This window comes from Sinocyclocheilus rhinocerous, unplaced genomic scaffold (genome assembly GCF_001515625.1).
Source record: "Sinocyclocheilus rhinocerous isolate Xijiao unplaced genomic scaffold, SAMN03320098_v1.1 scaffold491, whole genome shotgun sequence".
NCBI lineage: Eukaryota > Metazoa > Chordata > Actinopteri > Cypriniformes > Cyprinidae > Sinocyclocheilus > Sinocyclocheilus rhinocerous.
The window spans coordinates 699,566-722,484 of record NW_015625034.1 but is presented as its reverse complement, the minus strand read 5'-3'; the positions used below and the strand labels follow the sequence as shown (position 1 = coordinate 722,484).

The 22,919-nt window shown below is 36.9% G+C and overlaps 4 protein-coding genes across 14 annotated transcripts in view; 3 read left to right on the top strand and 1 right to left on the bottom strand.

Annotated features, from left to right (window-relative positions):
- ptpn2a (protein tyrosine phosphatase non-receptor type 2a) overlaps positions 1-5,667 on the bottom strand; it is a 9,954-nt gene extending 4,287 nt beyond the window's left edge. Inside the window, exons 1-8 of one of the 5 annotated variants that reach the window (XM_016563535.1) lie at positions 5,610-5,667; positions 3,344-3,434; positions 2,832-2,932; positions 2,418-2,516; positions 1,950-2,087; positions 1,646-1,855; positions 1,291-1,464; positions 389-573 (exon numbers count right to left, since the gene is read on the bottom strand). In XM_016563535.1, coding sequence (XP_016419021.1) covers positions 389-573; positions 1,291-1,464; positions 1,646-1,855; positions 1,950-2,087; positions 2,418-2,516; positions 2,832-2,867 — 842 coding nt within the window. In that variant the 5' untranslated portion in view covers positions 2,868-2,932; positions 3,344-3,434; positions 5,610-5,667. Of the gene's footprint in view, positions 1-388; positions 574-1,290; positions 1,465-1,645; positions 1,856-1,949; positions 2,088-2,417; positions 2,517-2,831; positions 2,933-3,343; positions 3,435-4,728; positions 5,158-5,609 lie in introns of those variants that run through there. The other 4 variants (XM_016563525.1, XM_016563511.1, XM_016563519.1 and 1 more) reach the window with 4 other exon arrangements.
- A 91-nt stretch (positions 5,668-5,758) lies between these two features.
- Positions 5,759-6,900, top strand: LOC107748650 (sperm acrosome membrane-associated protein 4-like). The gene is made up of 3 exons (XM_016563546.1): positions 5,759-5,928; positions 6,201-6,311; positions 6,433-6,900. Exons 1-3 carry the CDS (start codon positions 5,853-5,855, stop codon positions 6,645-6,647), a joined length of 402 nt encoding a protein of 133 aa, XP_016419032.1. The 5' UTR covers positions 5,759-5,852; the 3' UTR covers positions 6,648-6,900.
- Positions 6,901-7,694: 794 nt separating this feature from the next.
- On the top strand, positions 7,695-11,740 carry LOC107748612 (nucleoporin seh1-like). Its single transcript, XM_016563494.1, has 8 exons — positions 7,695-7,974; positions 8,130-8,180; positions 8,886-9,032; positions 9,300-9,511; positions 9,892-9,990; positions 10,239-10,379; positions 10,648-10,802; positions 10,892-11,740. The coding sequence occupies exons 1-8, from the start codon at positions 7,864-7,866 to the stop codon at positions 11,029-11,031; spliced, it is 1,056 nt and encodes a 351-aa protein (XP_016418980.1). The 5' UTR covers positions 7,695-7,863; the 3' UTR covers positions 11,032-11,740.
- A 707-nt stretch (positions 11,741-12,447) lies between these two features.
- The window catches only part of cep192 (centrosomal protein 192), a 34,021-nt gene continuing 23,549 nt past the window's right edge, over positions 12,448-22,919 (top strand). For 6 of the 7 annotated variants that reach the window (XM_016563435.1, XM_016563427.1, XM_016563472.1 and 3 more), the window contains exons 1-14: positions 12,448-12,618; positions 13,391-13,600; positions 15,104-15,214; positions 16,067-16,221; positions 16,395-16,456; positions 17,157-17,301; positions 17,412-17,524; positions 17,601-17,675; positions 18,604-18,753; positions 18,857-19,028; positions 19,139-19,338; positions 19,677-19,796; positions 19,870-20,269; positions 20,396-20,548. In XM_016563435.1, the coding sequence (XP_016418921.1) occupies positions 13,431-13,600; positions 15,104-15,214; positions 16,067-16,221; positions 16,395-16,456; positions 17,157-17,301; positions 17,412-17,524; positions 17,601-17,675; positions 18,604-18,753; positions 18,857-19,028; positions 19,139-19,338; positions 19,677-19,796; positions 19,870-20,269; positions 20,396-20,548 (2,026 nt within the window). In that variant the 5' untranslated portion in view covers positions 12,448-12,618; positions 13,391-13,430. The remainder of the gene's footprint in view (positions 12,619-13,390; positions 13,601-15,103; positions 15,215-16,066; positions 16,222-16,394; positions 16,457-17,156; positions 17,302-17,411; positions 17,525-17,600; positions 17,676-18,603; positions 18,754-18,856; positions 19,029-19,138; positions 19,339-19,676; positions 19,797-19,869; positions 20,270-20,395; positions 20,549-22,919) is intronic. The other variant, XM_016563452.1, reaches the window with a different exon arrangement.

The following is a 22,919-nucleotide window of genomic DNA, read 5'->3' as shown; positions in this document are numbered from 1 at the left end:
AAGTTTTGATATATTTACAGTAGGAAATTTACAAAATATCTTCATGGAACATGATCTTTACTTAATGTCCTAATGATTTTTGGCATAAAAGAAAAATCTATAATTTTGACCCATACAATGTTTTTTTTGGCTATTGCTACAAATATACCCCAGCGACTTAAGGCTGGTTTTGTGGTCCAGGGTCACATATAAAAAATGAAATCTTACTGACACCAAATTTTTGAGTGGTAATAGATGTATTACATATAGATCTTGATCAACTTTTAATTCTGTCTAGTACTGTTGTTACAATTATGGCTGACTGAACTAGATTTAGAAAAACTGAATAACAATCTCACGCTAAGCTATCAGTTTACAAGATAAAGCATTCGTTTTTCTTTTATCTTACCTTAATGTTTTCAACTCTGTATGCTCTTCCTTTGGTGAATGTATGCTGTCTCGTTCTCTTCCTGGATCATGTGGCTCTGTACAAGAGTCAGACTGTCCGTTGACTTTCTCTGAACTCAGGATGGAGCTCTGAGAAGATGAAACCAAATAAGCTTCTGGCTCCTGCCATTCTTCAGGCTGCTTCTGCTGTTAATGCAAAAGGTTTAGGGTTAGAGACACATAAACAGTACATTAAAGGGGTCATATGATGCGATTTCAAGTTTTCCTTTCTCTTTGGAGTGTTACAAGCTGTTCGTGAATAGATAACATCCCTAAAGTTGCAAAGACTAAAGTCTGAAACCCAAAGAGATAGAGCACACCTCGCTTTTCAGACCGATGAGCTTCATAAAAATCGACACGTTTCAGAAAGGCGGGGCATAGAGGAGAAACAATAATGTACAGTATGTGGAAAATAATGTGTTTTTTGAACCTTAAACCGCATAAACACATTTCATTACACCAAATACACAAAATAATGTTCTTTTTGGCAACATCATATGACCCCTTTAAATAATTTTGGGAAGCAAACATGTACTGTTTTTTTGTTTTTTCGACATGTTACACATCAACTATTCACATATATTGCAAAGCACAATTACTATGGTTTATCAAAGTAACACACACAAAAATAAATAAATAAATAATTTAGTGTTTCAAAGTTCCAAATTCATTATTAATGTCTCTACTGTCACTTTTGAACATTATAAATGTTCAAGTATGAATCTACTATAAATCTAAAATAAAATCCCCAAAATTTGGAACAGTGATGTACTTTTTAGGAATAACACAATGTAATGCATTTTTTTAATGCAACACTGGTTATTAATAAACTACTCTAAATCAAATGTAATAATGCAATCGCACCATGCTTGACACCTGCAGAGCCGAGTCTTCCAGGATGCTCTTTGCTCCCTCCATGACTGCCATATATGAAAATCGAAGCTGATCTGGGGTTTGGATAAGGCCCATTCGATACTCTCTCATATCTAACAAAACCTTTTGAATGTCCACAGACAAAGGGTCTTTCCTCTTGTCCATCTACAAATACAAAACAACAATGAAATATCAGTTAAACAGAACATTATATTGAACAGGATAATGAAAATCTTCTAACCCAGGGTTAAAAAAAATGATTACAGTCTCACATAATGAACGTAATAAATGATGATGTGCTGTAAAACCTTTAGAATCATTCAATATTTTGTAACCGCAGTCTTACCAAAACTAGGCAGGTGTCAACCAATGAGAAAGTCCCAGATCTCCCTATCCCTGCACTGCAGTGGACCACGGCAGGTCCGTTCTCTGGCCCCAATGAGCCGGACTCTCGAACCTTGAAAAGGAAGTTGAGGAATGATGCTGGGGACTCTGGCACGCCAAAATCAGGCCACGTTGTATAATTAAAATGGTAGATCTCTCTGGTTTCTCCTGTCTAAAAATATGGGACAAAATTTAAAACCACATTTATTTTTTATGGTTTGTTTAGAGAAGTATTCAATGACGTAATAATTTAACATTACGTTCACCTTGCCATTTTTTAGTTCTAATAGTCTGATTGTGTAATTCGGTTTGACATCCTCAGACACCAGAGTCACCACAAACCCAGTGTCACTGAAATCCATGTCTCGCTCCTGCTTTGATGGCCAGTACTGCGCACACTTCTCCTGTTCAGATTGAACAAAAACAGCAAAAAACATATCAAAATGAATTCATTTTGTTTGTTTTCCCCCCCCACTAAGCAAGCAAATCCACATTACTATTCATCAGCTTAATACATAATAATGAATTATAATTTTTTTAAATTTTTTTTTTTTAGTAAAAGTCTTTACTATCACTTTTCATCAACTAATGCATCCTTGCTAAATAAATGTAGTGATATTTTTTTTAATATAACAACTTGCGGACCACAAGCGGTTTCTTTCTTTTAAATGAAAATGTTAATAAATGTAAAAACAATGCAAGGCCAAGAACAAGCATTGTTTGTGTTCACTCACCGAGCCTTTTTCTATAACTCTGTTAAGCATAATAACGGCTTTGCAACGTTGTTCCCAAATCATTTGCCAGAAGTGACCACAAGTGTTCCTCAGTGGGCCCTGCAGAAAGAGAAAAGTGTCTGCAATTACATTAGAGAATACACAAACAAGCTGGTCAATGCAAAAGAAATGCATGTAACATTCAATTACAATCTTCGAGACATTCTTCTTTGTTCTACAAAAGGCTGTAAAGGATGTTAAAAAAAACAGGTTTCATGATGCTAAACACAAATTCAATAAAAACAGGGGAAACATGTAAAACAAATTTGTTGGTATATATGAACCGCATGTAAATGTGTATTGAGGTCACATGGGACATCAATGCAAGTCAGCTAAATGCAAACAGTGGACTTACTTTTTCCATTACTGCCATACCTGTGTCAATATGTACCTTCTCTGGGCCTCCTCCATGGTAATTAGGCTCGCATTTATGTAGTCATTCTCTGAATTTTCTAATCTCACCCGACTGTGATCATCTTAACACAAAAATTCAGGTTATTCAGGGAGAGTCGACAAATATTTTGGCAATTTGTGTTAAATTCATCTGAAATCAAGATTAAGCTTACAGAAAAAAAAGCTTTTAAGGACTTTTTTAATAAAACAAATAATCACTGTCATTCAAATCTGTTTGGCTGCCTTACACATTAAGTCGCTATTGACTCACTACATTTTTCCTTTATACAATGAAAGTGAATGGTGACTGAGGCTGTTATCCTGAGGCTATAACATTTCCTATTTAAAAAAAAAAAAAAAAAAAAGTCATACAGATGTGAAACAAAATGACGCTGGCTAAATAATGATACAAGTTTAAGTAAACTGTCCTTTTCAGGGCAAGGTTACAAAATGAGTGAAACATTGTTAAAGTGGATTACATGGAAGAAACTTACAGGGACTGACGTCTCTATATCTATTCCTATTGCGATTTTCTGGGAACTTTGCCACTTTGTAGGGACACTCCTGAGACTGGTTACGGATTTCCTAGAAAGAGATTACAAAATAACAAACATCAGTGTGAAAACCCTAAGAGCCATCCCTTTAAAAAGAAAAAAAAAAACACCACTCCACGCTCATATACAGGTGCATCTCAATAAATTAGAATGTTTTTTTTTATTGGTCTTATGGAGTATTCTAATTTGTTGAGATAGTGAGTTGGTGGGTTTTTGTTAAATGTGAGCCAAAATCATCACAATTAAAAGAACCAAAGACTTAAACTACTTCAGTCTGTGTGCATTTAATTTATTTAATACACGCGTTTCACAATTTGAGTTGAATTACTGAAATAAATGAACTTTTCCACGACATTCTAATTTATTGAGATGCACCTGTATTACATGACATGTAAAACATGCATATAAACTTTTCTTTATATTTTTAATATGACAAAAGGAGGCTGAAATGTTATTAAAATATAAATAAAGAACAAATAAATCGGTCAGAATAAAATATACTCAGCCAAATAAGGGGGGTTGGGCATGTAGGACTATCTGGCTGAGTTATACAGAACTGACAGCTTCGGTTCTTCAGTTCTTGGGAAGTGCTCGTCAGTTCTCAGAAACCATATCAGTGCATGGAGGTGTGTCAAAACCTAGCGAGCTCCCTAACTTGACGGCATTTTTGAGTATCACAGATGCACGCGGGGGGTTTTGAAGGCGGCAGAGATCAGATGACATTTAGGGTGATAGGACTTGAAACGCATATGGTGCCTAAAAAAAACTAACGTGAAACTGTGATGTCTTGAAATGCTGTCTAGGTAGATAGCTCACGAGGTATTGAGTCGCAGCCCACGTGTTCACAGGAAGCTGCTCTAATGCACCGCACTGTGACATGACCACTCACGCACTTCACATTGCTGGCCTTTACTCAGAGTAAACAAGTTATTTTAACGCATGAGAATTCGCTGTATGGTTTTATTCGTTTTGCTTGTTGACAAGAATTAAACATAATAAACCGATTGAGTTCTAAATCATTGTAAAACCATTTCCACTCACGTTCGGGTTTACCCGAGCTGAAGTGATTCACAAAAGAAGATTATTTCAGATGTAGCTGCGGGCAGTAAATTCATGCGGACCGTATTTCTCGGTATTACGCGCATGCGCTGTAACGCAAACTTGAATTACCCATTCGTTCTCACGGCCCGAGTACGTTACTTGCATAGGACTAACGTTATTAGATAAACATTACAAATCTATCAGGGTAGAATACAGCAGATTTCCCAAGCGTTCATCCCAAGAACGGCTTAAATTTAATCATTCAGAAGAACCGTATGACTTACATTATAAAGGTTTTGCCACTGTCCAGATGAATCGATGTTCTCAAACTCCTGATCCATTTTTTCCCGAAGCGGGGTTATTCAAACGGGAAATGGTTAAATCATATGTCGTCTGAGCTCAAACGAGGGGTCACTATTCCAATGTTAAAATTTGTCATGATCCCGTGAAAACGGCAAGAAACGGTGCAGTGCGATGTTAACCCTCATCAAAGAGGATAAAATTACCAGCACTTTCAGCACCCCCGTCGGCTACTTCCGTGTGCCAGAGGAGAGCGACAAAACAGCGCCCTCTGTCGACAAGAGTCGACATGGCTACCTCGATTACTTCCAGGTGGGAGACTCATACAAGTGTTTCGAATCTTTTGAATCATTTCACCAAAACGATTCATTCACTGACTCTTTGAGAAGGCTGTACTATGTAAGTTTGTGTAACGAGTGGGTCATTCACTCAAGTCATTCACCAACAAAATGTCACGATCTTTTACTAAATTTCCTCATTTACAAATCAAGTTTTTCCACAAATGTCAACTAAGCTCATTTTTTCCGCCATCCCCATTCACCAACTTAGAGCATGCCTTTTCAAGCTATAGCAGAAAGACAATATTAAGCATAAATTTAAAAAAAAAAGCACACTAGCATTACTATTTCTGTCACATACAAAAACGTTATGAGGCAGAACTATTAAAGAGTAATACGTTCTGAATTACACCGAAGTAAGCGATACATTTCCGAATTACACCGATTCGTTCACAAATGAAACACTACTTCCAGGAAAATTATTGAAAAGATGTCTTCGTCCTTTTAATTTATTGATCATTCTCTCTTTTTAACTTCTTGTTTTTTGAAGTCATGGAGTAAATAGATTACATTATATTACAACTTACATAGGTTGATTAAAACTTTTGCATTGAACTGCGATCGAGAAAGGGTGTGTTTGAAAGTGCACGTGATACATTTAGGTTTTTTTCTTGCGCTACACGTGCTAAACAGCTGCTTCTTATGAATCGCTAATAAGATAATGCTTTTATCCCCCTCACACCTCGCAACAATCCCCATGTCACACACGATTGCATAGACTGGCTGTCTGTTTGGTAGTATATCCAGCTCAAGTTGTTGCTTTCATATTTATGGCCTTATCTACTTTTAAAATGAGGGGGGAAATTTTTACTGCCTTTGCGTTGGTGATGTGTTTGTTTTGTTTGGGTAAGTCAGTAATTTCCATGGAATTTGAGAAGTAGCCTATATAGTTTTATTCTAACATGTTTTGAATGGATTTTTGTTAACCATTTATATCCATACTACTACATTTTTAAGTAGAATCATACCAATGTGATTAAGTCCCTTTGTATGTGCAATATGAGCGATTAATAGCTTTAATGGCATTTGGAACCGTTAACAACATGAAATGCGACCACACCATACACACCTGTTTGTGCCATAGAGAATAATGCACTTTAATTTCTCTTTGCTTGCAGGACAAACGCTTGAGTGCTTTCGGTGTGAGCTTGGATTCTGGGATGTGTGTTACACTACCAAGACAAACTGCAGTGATAATGAATTGTGTTCTGTGGGAATTGGTAAAGCAGGTAAAAGTGATTCTAAAGTTAAGTTTTTGGGGTATCTTTTTATATATATATATATATATATATATGTATATAAACCCGTCTACCTTTGTTACTCCGCTATCCTTTCCCTTTGGTTTTTCAGCTTCTGTCCTGAATATAAAGGTGATGGGTTGTCTTCCCATGGAGGAGTGCAACAAGACAACAGTTGTAGAGTTCCTTGCCAATAAGACCTTATACACCTTGAAGACCACCTGTTGTGAGGAAGACTTTTGCAACGCTGGCCCTTCCATTCAGTTGTCCCTTGTTCCTCTTTTGCTTCCCATACTTCTCATTGCTGAGATGATGGGTGTGTTTTGATGATTTCTAGATTCTAATTGTTATATAAGGGATTGAAGGCTCTTCATATGTACACTGTTCACGTCCTATTCCTGTTTTACTGTTGTTGAATGATCTAAAGCAGCTGCCTTTTATATAGCAGAGCACATTTTGGATGCTCTTTTCTAGCCAGTTGATTTTGTTCATCCAAATGAGTAAAGATGATTGATGACGTTCTAATAGTTTCTTAACACAAACATGTTTTACTGTTCAATAAATGCAAATGTCAAACATCCGTGGTTTCCTGTCTTGTGCACGGTCACTATCGCATGCAATAGAGGGCGCTGTTTGACTAAAATGCGAGGCTGCTTTACTGCGCATGCTCAGAGTTCCGCTGATCTTCACGTCAACCTGTAAAATAGCCAGTGTTGGGCAAGTTACTTCCAAACTATAATACTACAGATCCTTCGAAACTGCAATGTGTTTACTTTTATTTTAGGATGCGCTTGTCATCTCGGTTTCCTTTCCGTGAACTTTTGCAGAGCGCAGCGCCACAAAAATGAACCAAACTCAGCAGCATATTTTACATTATTCTCTTTTTTCTTTCGTTTTGTTAATCTGTTAATTATTTGAGTCAAATATATTTCGCGTATTAATTCCTTTTATATGTAGACTATGATTTAATAAAAACAAATTGTTATTTTTAGTTAAACTTAACTTCTGTTGCTTGTCTGCGCTCATCTGCCGCATTCTTTCTCTTCTCCGACCCCGCAGTATGGCCATCTCACAAATGTAGAATCCGTCTCAGTCATCTCAACCATCGAATTACAGCAACAGGAAATAGACAACGTATTTTACCCGTGGAATTTATTGTCTGGTGCTGTTTTGCGGTGTTGGTAAATTCACCACTTAATTTTTTGTTAAAATATGTTGTTGTAACGTGCGTTACTGAGATTGTAACGAGTAATAATATTACTCAAATTTTATTAGTAATGCGTTATATTACTGCGTTACAGCAAAAAGTAATATACTACTGTAATATCGTTACTTTTGTAATGCGTTACTCCCAACACTGAAAATAGCTTATCCGATCTTTTTATTATAAAGATCTGGGACACGTGCTTTCCAAGTCCAACGTGATTGGACCGCTTGCAACCTCGCGTTTTAAAAAAAAAAAAAAAGTAGGGAAGTGCACAAGCTCGTGTTTACTTCCCGCGGTGCGTGCCATTATCAAGAAGTGTCGATAATTAAAAACGGGATGTTTGTCGCGCGCAGCATCGCAGCCGATCATAAAGATCTGATCCACGATGTTTCTTATGATTTTCACGGGCGGAGAATGGCGACGTGCTCCAGCGACCAAAGCATTAAGGTAAATGGTTTATAATCCCATGGCCTGCTAGAGTTTGTTTGCAATGCATGCCACATATGTGGTGAACGAGCATGCAGTAAATTAAAATGACGTGAATATGACAAAGTGTGCAAGTCTTTGGGTTTTGCATTTTCTTTTCTTCTTCTCTCTCTTAGGTGTGGGATAAGGGTGGTAATGGAGAATGGAGCTGCACAGCCAGCTGGAAAGTAGGTCTTACCATAAAACAGTGGTTCTCAAGCAGGAGTCCTGGGCCCACTAGGGGGCATCAGCAAACATCCAAGGGGGCAAGAGTATAAAGCATATAAATTAATCAAGTTATTAATTTATTAACAATTATAATTCTAATCTTATTGAAAATGCACAGCCAAGTTTGGAATCTTATTGTTATTATTATATTGAAAGTAATGTAGTTTACTTCACTGTAGTTTTTATTGAAGAGCTTTCAGTTCTTGAAACTTTTGGAATGACAAAAATTTGTGGTTAATTTAATATGTCAACACCGTCAGTTTCTGTTAATAAAGTTTGAAAACAAGCAACTTTGGCATAATTACAGCTATACTGAAAACATTCTAATATCTTAAGTTTCAATATCATTCAAAATATATTGTGTTGGAGGACAGTGGGTCAAGATGGCTGAGAACCACTGCCATAAGAAAATCCCAAATCTTTATTAAACAGACGTGTTCTATATGGAGCAAATAAGGAGAGATGGTGGTGGGGAAAAAGTATGAGATAGGAGGAAAAATCTATACAAATTTGTGAGAACTTTTTCTCAACATGTAGTTCTCACATTCAGGCGGTTTACCAGTTGGATTTTGGTTATCATGAATTGGTGTAGACTCAGTGTTGGTCATCATAATCAGGTGTCTTGGGTTTTGTGCTGTACTTTGACAGAAACTTGTGTTTTGTAGACTCACAGTGGCTCGGTTTGGAGAGTGACCTGGGCCCATCCAGAGTTTGGACAAGTGTTGGCATCCTGCTCCTTTGACCGTACTGCCATAGTATGGGAGGAGATTGTTGGAGAGTCCAATGACAAACAACGAGGACAAAGCCATTGGGTAAGAGATCCTTTCTAGTATCTGCATTTGCCCTAAATAAGTTGGATTTGATTAGGGTTTATACATTTAGGAAGGAGGCTTCCTAAATAAGAGTGGCTACTATGCTAAGTGTACTCTTCTTTGTCTAGTGCTTTTTTTTAAGACTTATCTGTATAATATACTGTATATATTGCACAGAAAGCTGTTATTCTATGCCAAACATAGCCTGTGCATAACATTTGTACATTACAGCAGTCAACATTTATGTCTCCCCTGTTCTCACATCAGATAAAGAGAACCACACTTGTGGACAGTCGGACATCTGTGACCGACGTGAAGTTTGCCCCGAAGCACATGGGCTTGATGCTGACCACATGTTCTGCAGACGGGGTGGTGCGAATCTACGAGGCCCCTGACGTGATGAACCTGAGCCAGTGGTCCCTGCAGCACGAGATCTCGTCCAAACTCTCCTGCTCCTGCATCTCCTGGAACCCTTCCAGGTGAGAATTCACAAATGATAGATAAACACATCTATATGTGAATAGATGTAAGCACGCACACCTACACAGTTGTGGAGTTCGTTGCAGAATCTACTTTGCAGATGTGCACAATTTGTAACTTGATATATCCTGCATCTGAAAGTCTCAGATAATTGAGATGAAGTTGGGAATCGACGGCGTTCTCATTAGATCTGTGACTGCAAATTGCACAGATATTTTACATGCTTGTCAGCATCGAACAGTGAGGTCAGACGCAATAGCAAAAGTCTCTTTTGACTTTCAAGGCATCTCAGATCACTTTTGAGACTACATTGTCTTGGTAAACTGAATCAATGAATGCACCTGTTTGATTAATAAAAATATATTTTTTGTCTTCACAGTTCCCGAGCTCATGCACCTATGATTGCAGTGGGTAGCGATGACAGCAATGTAACGTATGGTGGCAAAGTTCAGATATACGAGTATAACGAAGTTACAAGGTTTGCCTTTATCCTTTTATAGGCTAGTTCACACTCATCCAGGAAAAAAAGGAACATCAACATTTTAGACATTCTGAAGTTGGATTTAGAATGGTGTGAAACACAACTATCATTGTCACACTGACCTAAGAAATACCAACAGTTCGCACACAAACCTTTCACACATATCTTTTATGCACATTTTAAATACGTGTTTTAACCTTCACAGGTTGGATGTTTATTTTTTTACTTTATTTGGATGGTTGTAGGAAATATGCCAAAGCAGAGACACTGATGACAGTTACAGATGCTGTACATGATATTGCATTTGCTCCAAATCTGGGACGGTCTTTCCATGTACTTGCTATTGCAACCAAAGATGTGCGCATCTTCAAACTGGTTCCACTTCGGTGAGCAGAATGAAACCAAATGTATATTACAGTAGAATGGGATTAATATAAATTGTGTAGTGGTGCCATGTATTTGTCTTTACTGTTTAACCTTGTACATCTATACTTTTAATTATATTACTTACTATAATATTCAATAACGTTAAGGTTCTTTAATAATGCAAGCTTTTTTTTTGTAAAGCTGAAAATTCAGAGATATTTGGTTAAATTCTAATTAGATGCCAATAGATCATTTACTTGAATTTGCTTGCTGCTTTTTGAATAACAGAAAGGACGGCTCTTCTTCAGCACCCACTAAATTTGAGGTGCAGGTGCTGGCTCAGTTTGACAGTCATAACTCTCAGGTTTGGCGGGTCAGCTGGAACATCACCAGTACACTTCTGGCTTCCTCTGGTGACGATGGTTGTGTGAGACTCTGGAAAGGTGAGGGTTTGTAATAACAATCATCAAAAGAATGCACCTACTGAAGTGTTATTAATTATTCATTTATTGTAATTTGACCATTTCACCAGCAAACTATATGGACAATTGGAAGTGCACGGGCATTCTAAAGGGAGATGGTAGTCCAGTATCTGGTCAGCCTGGAGCGCTGAGCGGCGTCCTGGGATCTGCTACTGCACAGAGTGCTCTAAACGGGGCCACTGGAAGATAGATGCCATATGACAGGAGCCAAATCTGGAGCTGAGCACTTCTTTGATACTGGACTTTACACTGAGACCAACTGATTGTGCTTGCTGGACATGCAAGAAGACTGGCACTTACCATGGGTCGATTAGTATTATTATTATTATTATTATTATTATTATTATAAACTGCCTTCAATGAATGTTCCTTAAGTTGACTTCCCTTTCAGTCTATGGGATTGTTTTACTCCGGATACAGACTGAAAAATACATGGCCTTTTTGCCCATTTCTGTATTTTGAAATGAGTCGTGTTTAAATGGATGTTCTGATCCCGAAAAGACACCATATCTATTTCGGAGGACGTGTTTTATTTTAATGATGTTTTGTTGACATGATTAATGAAAAAAGATGCTGCCATTACAAAGCTGCGAAATATTGGTCTAATTGACTTCACTCTTGTGTTATTGTATGAGAATCATAAAGGTTAAGGTTTAAGCAGCTGGTATATATGAAGTATTCAGAAATATTTGAGCTTGTTTTATTTGAATCATGCATTTCTACTTTATTAGTAAAATAGGCGATAACAGTATAATAATCCTTGCTAGGTTACTTTTGATAGATGATTTGATTTCTATGTATGATGAAAAGTTTCTGTGAAGAAAAAGGGAAGTTGTATTAAATGCCATGGTGTTAAACACTTCAGCAGAATTGTTTTCTTTTACTATTTAAAAAATAGTGGATTGAATATAAGAATCTGACTGGGCCTGAAAAAAAAAACTAGAAATGTTCTTACCACCACACACAGTCTAATTTTGAAGTAGTGACATTAAAACATTTTCTGGATTTTTAGTGGTTCAATAAGCAATATTTTCTACAATCCTTGTATTTGTTATTGTGTATGAGAACACATCTTGTCCTGCACTCTGGAATGTTGTGTATGGTTTTAAATCAGAATAATTATTTCTAGTCTTAAATTTAATCAGACAGTCCAAACGTGCCTTTAGGTTGAATTACAATGTGTTCAGTTAGCAACTGTCATGTAGGGCTCACACAGCTGCTAGACTCAGCTGCTCTGTGGATCACATTTCACGATCTCCTCGTTTATGTGGAACGTCATTTGTGTAATTTCGAAAATTGTAATTACATAATCATTTAAAACATTTAAAATGTTCGATCGTAAGATCTGTACAACCAATTAAAGTCATCATGCATTCCGAATTTTTCTGCTGTAACTACTAACTGTAAAGTATACACAATGCAACGCTATTTAGAACCAATTTATGTAAAAATGTTTCCAACAAGCAGCTTCTTCATTCAAAACACACAACAACGTGATTGACACATGATTTCGCCACTCTTTGAAAGCAGTCAAAAAGGATTGTCCAATGAAATGTGCCGTTATGCCGAAGCCCCGCCCACGCAAAGAGAAACCTAGAGGCGGGATTCTCCCGTAATGGCTTCATTTTAACACTTCGACAAACACTTCTCAAAAAGCGGGGAGGCCACTGTAACTGCAACGATTTTTAGCATTACACGGATTATCGGTGCTGTATTTGCATGAAGTAGTTGAATGAACTACTTTTATTAAGGCACAAGTGCCGCTTTTCCCCTCATGGTAAGTTGTCTTCGAAACCGATTCCTCTCAGCTGTTGCAAATCTTTTTCAGAGTTGTTGTCACTCTTTAGTTTTCATCCAACGACTGGCCAAAAAAAGTAAGCCCGAGCCAGGAAAAGGGTCGTTTATTGTTTAAGTGATATTTTAAGTGTTACTTTCGTCTTTGTTTAACTGTTTAAGTTGTGTGGTTGAAGTGTTTGTATCTTGGCCTTAATTAAGTTAACGTTAGTCTCCATTGCACGGCGTTTATTTGAGTTAAACAGCCCGTTAACCTGATTTGTTTAGGTTTTTATTCAGTCCTCCCAAAAAGACTGTTACTCCGCTATCAGAAACATACTACAGAGGTTAATGTGTAGTTAAAGTTGTTGGTTATTGAACTGATAAAGCTAGTCTGCTAACTACAAACGTCAGATTAAAAGACGCAAATTCTAGAGAAAGATGTCGTTTTTTATTCAGTTAAAATGTGCTTTAGCATTTTTTTTTTGTAATAAAGCAAAATGCAACAGGAACTAGCAGCCATATCGACAGATTTAAGCTCTGTGTAACCGTATGATTTATAAAACACCCCGTTATGTCTGATTTGACACTGTTCAAGAGAAATAACATTATCCAGTTTCGTATTAAATTGACTTGATGCAGACGTTCACAGATTCATGGCAGTCTACCATGTCCAGTAAACACCCAAGTACAGTATGACAGTATAATGTATCACCGGTTTCCTATAGGAACTCATGATGTGGCCTGTTCACTCTTCTGTTTTTTTTTTTTTATAGGTCACTCCTCATGTGGTGAAGCCCTGTGAGTCACACAGACATGGAGAACTTCCGAAACATTGAGGATGAGCCGTTTCCCAGCTTTCTTTCAAACGCCTCGCTGGGCAGTAGCGGCCGCACCACTCTCGGCAACGTGACACTGGGCTCTACGCTCGGGATGCCCATGGCTGCCTCTACCTTGGCTAAAATTAGACCTCCAGTAGACAACAGGTGGGAGACTCCTGCATGTAATCTCATGAATATTGTGATATTGTGTGTCTGTCCTAACTAGGGGAGAATGTTGACTTCCTCAGTTTCTTTGGTGAATCTTTGAAAAGGGTCATTTCATCTCATTTGGTCCAAAAATTATAAAGTTCATTGTCTGCCAGATTTTATTTTCCTCAATTGTTTGAGTGATTACCTCCTATATATTGTTTTTGTAAAACACCAAATTTTCATTTTTATTTCACTTGGTTTAAACCATAGCATCTGTCTTTGTGTCATGGCCCCCAACAAAGTTTTGGTATATAGACATTGTTTACGAGAATAGTCTGAGCTTCTTGGAACAAGGAGAATCCCTAATGCACATTTACTGGAACATATTTAAATATTTTACACATTCTTGTTCCTTAGTTAGAACTTGAGTCCAAATGTAATCATGCATGCTTTCTGGTTTTATTTTATTTTAATCAAGGGTGAGAATGCTTTTTTTTTTCCAGACAGACCTCATTGACAAGCATAAACTGTTGTATTTCAATCATAAACAGTTTCTTTAAAATACTGTTCTTTTTTTATTAGTGATGCACCGAAATTATTTTTTTCCAGAAACACTAACTGAAATTAAAGTTTTCATATAACAAAAATGCTCCTTCTAGAGTTATTTTCCCCTCTTGCTTACAAATAAGCTGTGAACATTGACTGACTATTATTCTGAGTTAAATGTTACCCTTACAAACTGTATTATACGCCTTTCTGCAGTTGAAATGCTAATTGAGCAATTACTTGAGGCATGAACATTTTTAGCAAGTCCATACTCTTTCTTTTGAGATTACGAGTGTGAAAATGGCATTTATTGTTTAAGTTTCACTATGAATTTTATTGTTCAGGAGTGTATTGTTTTTTTGAGTATCATATTGGTTTACATAGGAGAATGTGGAGCTCACACTTGAATTTCGTTATAAAATTGACAGAATTCGAAAGTTCAGACTTTTTCATATTAAAGTTACAATGCCCAAAGCTTATTGTAATTATTGGATGAGAGGCATGCTACAAATGATGTGTAGTGAAGTTTTGTTCACGCATCAACTTAAAACAGCCTAAAAGATCTCTGTTCATCAAAACAAAGATCGACCCTAACCTGACCCTAAAAGTGTAACTTTGATCATTACGTTTGGACTTAAGTTGTAAGTCTAAGGAACAAAAATGTGCAAAATCACACTAGAAGTAATCGCTCAAAAAATTAGGAAAATTAAAAAAGGTCACGCAACCTAAGACAGACCCAAAGTTGTTCTTTCAAAGAGGAAGAACATTTATTTTATATGTGAGTTGTTGGTCAAAACACTGGTGCTTTATTTATTTTATTGACTGGTTGGTTAGAAATTTTGAGATTGAAATGATTCGCTAGACTAGCTCATGTAGGTTCAGGGCACATATGCTTTACTTGTATTGCTGTTAATTTTGTCTGTGTTTATTGGAAGTAGTGTGTTATTTGAGAGTCCTTTTTGTCTTTTACAGAGTAACTGATATCCAAGCATCATATTTAGAGGATGGACAGTTTTCACTCATGCATTCCCAAGGGTCAGATGGAGGCAGGGAAAAATTTGTTCTCAGCCTCAAAGAAGATTTGTAAGTGTTCAGCAGTTGTTAATTATTTTTTCCCCATCTGTAAGTGGGTTACAAATCGGTGTGACCTTCAATTATTTTCTGGTTAATTTTTTAGTACTTGTTAGGGATGTAACGGTATGAAAATTTCATATCACGGTTATAGTGACCAAGGTTATCACGATTATCAATATTATCACGGTTTTGTTCAAATTAGATGACCTCTTTAGATGGCTGAAAAATCTCCCGAGCGCTGTCACTGCCTTCCGCCATTTCGTCTCGTGCAAAAAACAACAACACTGCATGCTGCTTCTGCGTCAGACAGATGCTGGCTGGACAGGATTTACCGCGAGTTTTCAAAATCGCAATAATCAAATACGGTTTTGATGATAATTCAATTTTAAACGATAATACTAACCGTCAGGGCATTTTATCGTGATTTATCGTGAAACCAGTAATCGTTCCATCCCTAGTACTTGTACTACCTAGTTATTGTGCTTATAATAGTTATAGGCTATTTGCTCTAGTATAAGTAATCAGCCGATATTTGCCAGTTTTAAGATTAATGGCATTGACAGAACTGCTAGTTTTCTATTTTGTCTACAAACAATCTTATCAGTAGGTCAAAAAAATTTTCTTCAGCTTTTGAGTTTTTAATAAATAATGTGTGTAATGTAATGTTCGTGTGACTTCAAGCTATTTTGTCTTGTTTTCCTTCATTAAGTTATGTTATGTAGTTTTGAATTTTAAACAACATTTTTTAACATTTTATTGGCCATCAGCCAGATCTGGATTATTGGGAAAACCTGTGTTGCTTGACCGAGTGTGTTCTTTCATTACTTTTTTTAAAATTAATTAATTTATTTTGTTGTGTAGAGACAATGTAGGTGTCTTCATTGCTGCGAATCGGTTCTCTGACCTGCTGGTGAATGTTAATTTGGATGAAACCGAATCTGCTTCTGTTTCCAAAACATCATCAGGAGGGGTGGCTGCTCCTCTTGTGTCAGGTTCTGTTCCTCATCAGACTTCTGGTATGTAATCTGTTTTCTTTAGTTTTATTTAATTAAGGCTTGTTGTTCTTAATTTTAGGGTAAAACTAATGTGTCTTACTGATAATGCATGGTCAACAATTATTTACAAAATAGTGAATAACATGTATAAACTGAAAAATATATTTTGAAATGTATATTTTATCTTTCCTTAGACCTCTCAACTGGTCTTCTGTCATTCTCTCATATTGGAGACAAAGATACATTGGCAGCTCAGGTAATTTTTGTGCTCATTGACACTTGAGCACATGAAATAACAGTCAGAAAAACTTTATATCATATCTATATGTCTAGAAAGTAAGATGAAATTCTTATAAATCAGTGAGATCTTTGTAACAGTGCAGCAGACTACTTGCATAAAATGCATATAAATATCAATTGTCACTCTATCTGCTAGCAATATGTCTTCGTAAGATGATAATTAAATATTTTGTTTTATAATAAAAGCTCTACAGTTTTTATAGTGGGGGCAAAACATATAATGCAAAGCAAAATGTTTGACAGATGTACAAACAAATAGTATCTTATTTTATACTCGTGTATATATAATACTCACATTTTAACATGATAAAAAAAAAAAAAAAAGATTTATGGACTTTAAGATAAAATTAAGTTGCTTCAGTCCAGTAAGTGTTTCTTGAAATATTACTAACAACATGAAATTTGTTCATACATTTACTTAATAAAAATCAGTAAAGATTTCAAAGCAAAAAGACATGTTTACCACAACCTGAAGATGGACATTTTTGGAATTATACTAGGCCTTTGACTTGCTAACAATGTAAAAACTATCAATCAGTGGACATAAGGCATGTAGTAGACTGTGTACAACAGACTATTAGAAAAAGTTTTGATAATTTAGAGGCCTTAGAAATGTGCATATCATATGGTAGGGTTAAGCTCTCTTTTGTTCTCAGGCCACTGTGCTCCCAGTGATGATGGAGGAAGAGGAGGGTTCCGCCAGTGAAGGGACAGACAGTGAAAAGTGCAGTGGCAGCATCGCCAGCTTCCTGGCCAATGAGAAACTAATGTCTCTGGACGGCATGAACAGTGATATGACAGGTTGGTTTCATTTTTTTGTTTTATTTTATTATATGTTCCAAAAGAATAAGCTCTAAAGAACCAAGATAAGCCAGGCAATAATTGATTTAAATTAACGTTTTGTCCTCTAGATGATGACATTGATGTGAACCAGCTCCATGATGAGGAACTGGAGCTGTATTTCAGTAAGCTGATGCCACCTGCAATGCAGAGAGGCAGAGTAGAAGGACAAGAAATCCCTGTTGTGAGTTCTCTCTTGCTGTTTGTTTACCAAAGCTTACCTTTTTTCTTTTTAATAATATGATCTGTTCCTGTTGTAGGAGTTACCTTCCAGTTTATCTCAACCCCACTCCACTGAACCAGAAAGGAACAGACACCATGATGACTATGACCAAGTATGAGTTAATGTTCCTAAAGTCAAAATAAAATAAATGAACCTAATTTTCTTTCTTAAAGGGGTCATATGATTCTATTTTCAATTTTTCCTTTCTCTTTGGAGTGTTACAAGCTTTTGGTGCATAAAGAAGATCTGTAAAGTTGCAAAGACTAAAGTCTCAAATCCAAAGAGATATTCTTTATAAAAGTTAAGTCAACCACGCCTACCTAAAACGGCTAGTTCTAACACGCCCTCACATGTCTAGGTCACGATGTGGGTGCAACACAACGTGTAAAAAGACAGTATAAGTCATTATAATCCGTAATTATGTCCCCGCTGGATGCAACAAATGCCTCGTTTATGATGGGTTTTAATGTTTTTGTCTCGTCGCTCCGGCCGGACAGGGCATCACAATATGGTAAGGGGCGTAACATTTCCGTCACACGCTTGAGGTATTCGGCCAATCACAACGCACTGGATAGCTGGCCAATCAGAGCACACCTCGCTTTTCAGACCGATGAGCTTTGTAAAAATCGACGCGTTTCAGAAAGGTGGGGCATTTAAGATTAACCTTAAACCGCATAAACATTTCATTACACCAAATACACAAAATAATGTTATTTTATAGTATATTTTTTAAAAATATTTACATGTATGTATGTATATACATTTATATATTTATATATTTTTTATTTTATATATAAATATTTAATATATAAACATAACATATTTTTCTTAAATATATACATGCATGTGTTTGTATTTATATGCACAATAAATATACACAGTACACACTCATATGTTATGTAAACAAAAACTTATTTAGGATATGATTAATCGCGATTAATCGTTCGACAGCACTAATATGAATATTATATATATAATATATAATTTCTGTGTTCTGAAACTTTTCGGCTAATGTTTGCTTTTGCTGTGTCACACTACAGAGGGACTTTCACATGCCTGATGTGCGTCTGGCAGCCACAGGTATGGATTCTTGTCCTGCAAGTGATGAAGAGGATACAGAGGATGAACTAGAAGCTTCACAGAACCGGGGCAGAGCAAGATTCCTCCTACCCAGCAGCTCCAGACAACCGGTTAGTCTTAAGCTGCTTTCTGCTTTTATTGTTATCTGTGCTTTTAATTTTTGCCCGATATTTTTTTATTTTTTATTTTTGTAATTCAATAATTCATTTTCAGTTATTTGTATATGGTCAGGTTGGGGAGAGCCATCGGCCACATTTTCGACCAGGTTTGGAAGGAGGAAGCTCTGATGATGAGCTACAGACGGGGTGGAGGAACCCTGACACCAGGACAGGCATTGAGCACCGCCGCTCAGCAGAGGGACAGGTCATCAACTCTCCTATTACTGGTAAAGCGGTGTTTATTAAATACAATTTAATTTGACTTAATTAGGGTTTTTGGTTTAAACATTTAGACTGGCAGGAACTAAGTCTTATCACTGTTTCTCTGTGCCATCAGGTGATGGAGGAGACGGGAGTAGTGGCAGTGATGAGGAGGGAAATGGAGGTGTATCTAGCATTCTTTTGCCTCCCACCACAGTCCAGAGCACCTATGATGTGCTTCGTGGTCTTGGCATCGTGGGTGGAAGTGGACAGATGGGAGATGATGATCAGCTTCAATCTTTGCTCAGCAGATCAGGCATGATTACGCATGGCCAGGTAATGTTAGTGTCATATGAGCAATTAATAATGATCAGTGTAAAATTTTATCTTTTTAATCAACAGGAACATGCCATTCGGATTTGGGGTAACTTGCTTTAAAATGGGAAGGTTAGATAGACAGCTTCAAAGTTAGACTACAAGCTAACTAAAAATAGCAAACTGCATACATATGATCATCTCTTAAAATGCTTAGAGGATAATTCAAAATGTGTATGTATGTTATTGTTTATTTTTATTTTTTTGTGTGTGTGTTTTAGCATATCCTAGGCCAGCATAATTATACAAAGCACAGCATAATTACAGATTGTATTTTAATTTCATTTTGATCTCTTCAGATGGGTGATCGTGTTGGTCCAGTTGGCACAGGGGAGGCTGGTCATGCTACTGTGGCATCTGCCCCTGCCAGTCGATGCCCAGTTAATTGGAGCATGAGTCTGGATCGACAGGAGGCTCTTGTAAGTCTTTGTCCGTATTTTTTGCTGTAGCAAAAATTGTTGATGTTACCCTTAACACTTTTCTCCTTAACAGGATGCAATGGATAACACAGCAGAAGTTCACCTGGATTCTGTATACTTGAGGGCAGGTGCTGGTCATAACCCTCAGGACATTTCTTCTACAGTCAGCCCCTTCCTTCAGGGCACCCAGAGCAGTTTCCACCTCTCTCAGGTACTTCAGGAATCACATAAAAAATCCAAACAAGCGATCGACCTGGGCCACACTGTGGATCTTGGTGCCCTGGGCATGCGTGGTGGCCCTTGTGGGGATTCTCCAGTTCTCAATGAACAGCAAAGCACCAGCAGTAAAGATGATCAACCTGGAGAGTCTCTGGATGCTAGGTACCTTTGCCAGAGCTTTGATGAGAATCATGAGGAACATAATGATATTTGGAATCACCAGCCAGACAATGTGGAGCTTGAGTTACAGCAAGGTAACGGTCTTTTTTCCATTTCTAATGTGATGTAGTGATGTCAGTAGGTTTCTCTGACATTTGTAAAGTATTAAAAATAGTATTTGTATTTTATGATTTAGAAATTAATGTTAAGTATTTCCTTAGGCGCAAATGCCACTCACAGTGTGGTCTACCAGAATGAAGAGGGAAAGTGGGTCACTGATTTGGCCTATTACTCTTCCTTCAAGAAGGAATTGGAGGCCAGTATGCCTGAGGAAGTTGCTATGCAGTTTCAGTCTGAAGATTTTCTTGCTGGAAGTAAGTGAAATGTTCTCATTCTTAATGAAAATTTGATTTTGGGTGTACCATTTCTCAATTGAATCAACCTCGTGCTGACTTTCTTCTGCAGAACATGCAAAAATGGTGCATTTTTGAAGATTGTCACTTTTTTCAATTTAATGAAAGTGAATGCAGAATAAAAAATATTCTATAGTTCAATCGGCAGAGCATGTCACAAGCAATACCAATGCATTGTAATTAAGGGGTGCAACGGTTTCGGTACGGTTCGGTATGTGCTATGTTTAGGGAAAAACTATTGTCAAATAAAAATAAAATAAGAATAAATAATAAATCTAACTACAAGCAACAGCACAAATAAATACAATAGAGCAAAGATACAAATAAAATAAACAGTGCTTTTCAGGTTTTTTAGGTAGGTCTAACATTAGTTTTTAGGTACAGAAATTGAATAAAGTAATCAAATGTAAAATAACATTGCATATTTGACTGTATAAATTAAAGATTAATCCTTATTAAAGTTACAAAAGTTATTCAGTCAAGAGCAGTGATTGATTTCTGTGTTGTTGCTGTTTGATTAACATTAAGAAAGTGCTGTCACTTTAAGACAATGCACGGATCCAGTACACTGACGGGGCATTTTGACATAATTCTTGTGTGATTTTGTCCATTCAAGCACAATACTTCAAAGAGAGCGTAATATTTGCAGGGCTTAAAGTTCTCTGGCACCGTGCCGGATCTCCGCCGTGCAGCGTTTGGCAGCGGAAAAAAATAATCCTACATTTAAAAAAAAAAAAACTTGTTGATATCACTTTCGAGTAGGGTTGTGACGGTGAGGAAATTTTCAAAGCAACACCCATTTTAAAATGCCATAGAGAATAAATTAATTTTTAATTTGGATCTAAAAATAGCCAGAGTCGGTGCCGTTCTGATAGCTAGTGGCAGCTTATTCCACAGATTTGAACCGCTCACCGCAAACGCACGATCACCCTTGAGCCTAGATCTAGTTCTGGGCACTGTTAAGAGTGCCAGATCACTGGATCTAAGTGATCTAGAGGGAACATGTCTTACAAGGAGATCTGCAAGATAAGGTGGAGTGCGGTTATTAATAGACTTAAATACCATGACCAGGATTTTGAACAATTCTGTATTTTACAGGTAGCCAATTCAACGAAACAAGGATGGGAGTAATATGTTCATATTTTCGTGTCAGGAGTCTAGCAGCAGCATTCTGGACTAGTTGCAGCCGATCTAGAGATGACTTATTAATACCACTGTAAAGCGAGTTGCAATAGTCTAGGTGGGAAAATATCAGCGCATGAATGACTTTCTGAGTATCTGAAAAATTTAAAAACGGCTTAACTTTTGCGATTTGACGTAGATAAAAGAAGCAAGACCGAACCACAGAACTAATTTGTTTATCCATTTTAAGCTCATTGTCAATTTGGATGCCCAGATTTTTGACACACGATCTCATGTTTGGTTCAAACTTTTTTAGTTCCGTTTTAAGGACTGCCGTAGCAGATACTGACCCAAATAGAATGATTTCCCTCTTAGATTCATGAAGATGGAGAAAATTTGAGGACATCCACTTCGTGAGATCTTTAAGACAGGATGTCAGGGTTTCTAAAGCCTTTGCATTTCCTTTTTTAATTGGCATGTATATTTGTGTGTCATCAGCGTAGCAATGAAACGCTATCCCATGTTTCGCAAGAATATCGCATAAAGGTATCATATATAAAGAGAATAAAGTTGGAGCTAAAATGGATCCCTGCGGAACTCCGCAAGCAAGATGCGCCGTGGAAGAAGCTACATTTTCAATGTTAACTGAAAAAGAACGGTTAGTCAAATAAGATATAAACCATTTTAGAACGTTTCCCTGCAGACCGATACAGTGTTCTAAACGAGAAATAAGAATAGAGTGATTAATAGTATCAAACGCTGCTGATAGAACGAGAAGTATGAGAACCACAGAATCGCCAGAGTCGACTGATAGATAGATGTCATTTAATACTTTAAAAAGAGCTGTTTCGGTGCTGTGCTGGATTCTAAAGCCTGACTGAAATGTATTGAGAATAGAGTTACTACTCATGAAGTCATGTAATTGTATAGAGACCACTTTTTCTAAAATGTTTGCCATAAAAGGCAAATTTGAAATAGGTCTAAAATTAGACAGTAAAGCTGGATATAATTCCCTGTTTTTTAGTTGAGGTCTGACTGTTGTATGTTTTAACTGATCTGGTACAGTTCCAGTGCTAAGAAATTTATTTATAAGAGACAGCAAACTAGGTCCAAGCGTCTTTACAATCTGTTTAAAAAAATGTGGAGGAATCGTATCATGCGGGGAAGCAGAAGGCTTTAAGTGATCTATGGTTTCGTAGAGTGAGGAAAG

Bases quoted from the DNA above. Each gene is read 5' to 3' on its own strand.
- LOC107748612 (XM_016563494.1), top strand. From the start codon at position 7,864: ATGTTTGTCGCGCGCAGCATCGCAGCCGATCATAAAGATCTGATCCAC. The intron at 8,181-8,885 runs GTAGGTCTTACC...TGTGTTTTGTAG, and splicing joins GCTGCACAGCCAGCTGGAAA to ACTCACAGTGGCTCGGTTTG. The intron at 9,033-9,299 runs GTAAGAGATCCT...TTCTCACATCAG, and splicing joins AACGAGGACAAAGCCATTGG to ATAAAGAGAACCACACTTGT.
- LOC107748650 (XM_016563546.1), top strand. From the start codon at position 5,853: ATGGCCTTATCTACTTTTAAAATGAGGGGGGAAATTTTTACTGCCTTT. The intron at 5,929-6,200 runs GTAAGTCAGTAA...CTTTGCTTGCAG, and splicing joins GATGTGTTTGTTTTGTTTGG to GACAAACGCTTGAGTGCTTT. The intron at 6,312-6,432 runs GTAAAAGTGATT...TTGGTTTTTCAG, and splicing joins TGTGGGAATTGGTAAAGCAG to CTTCTGTCCTGAATATAAAG.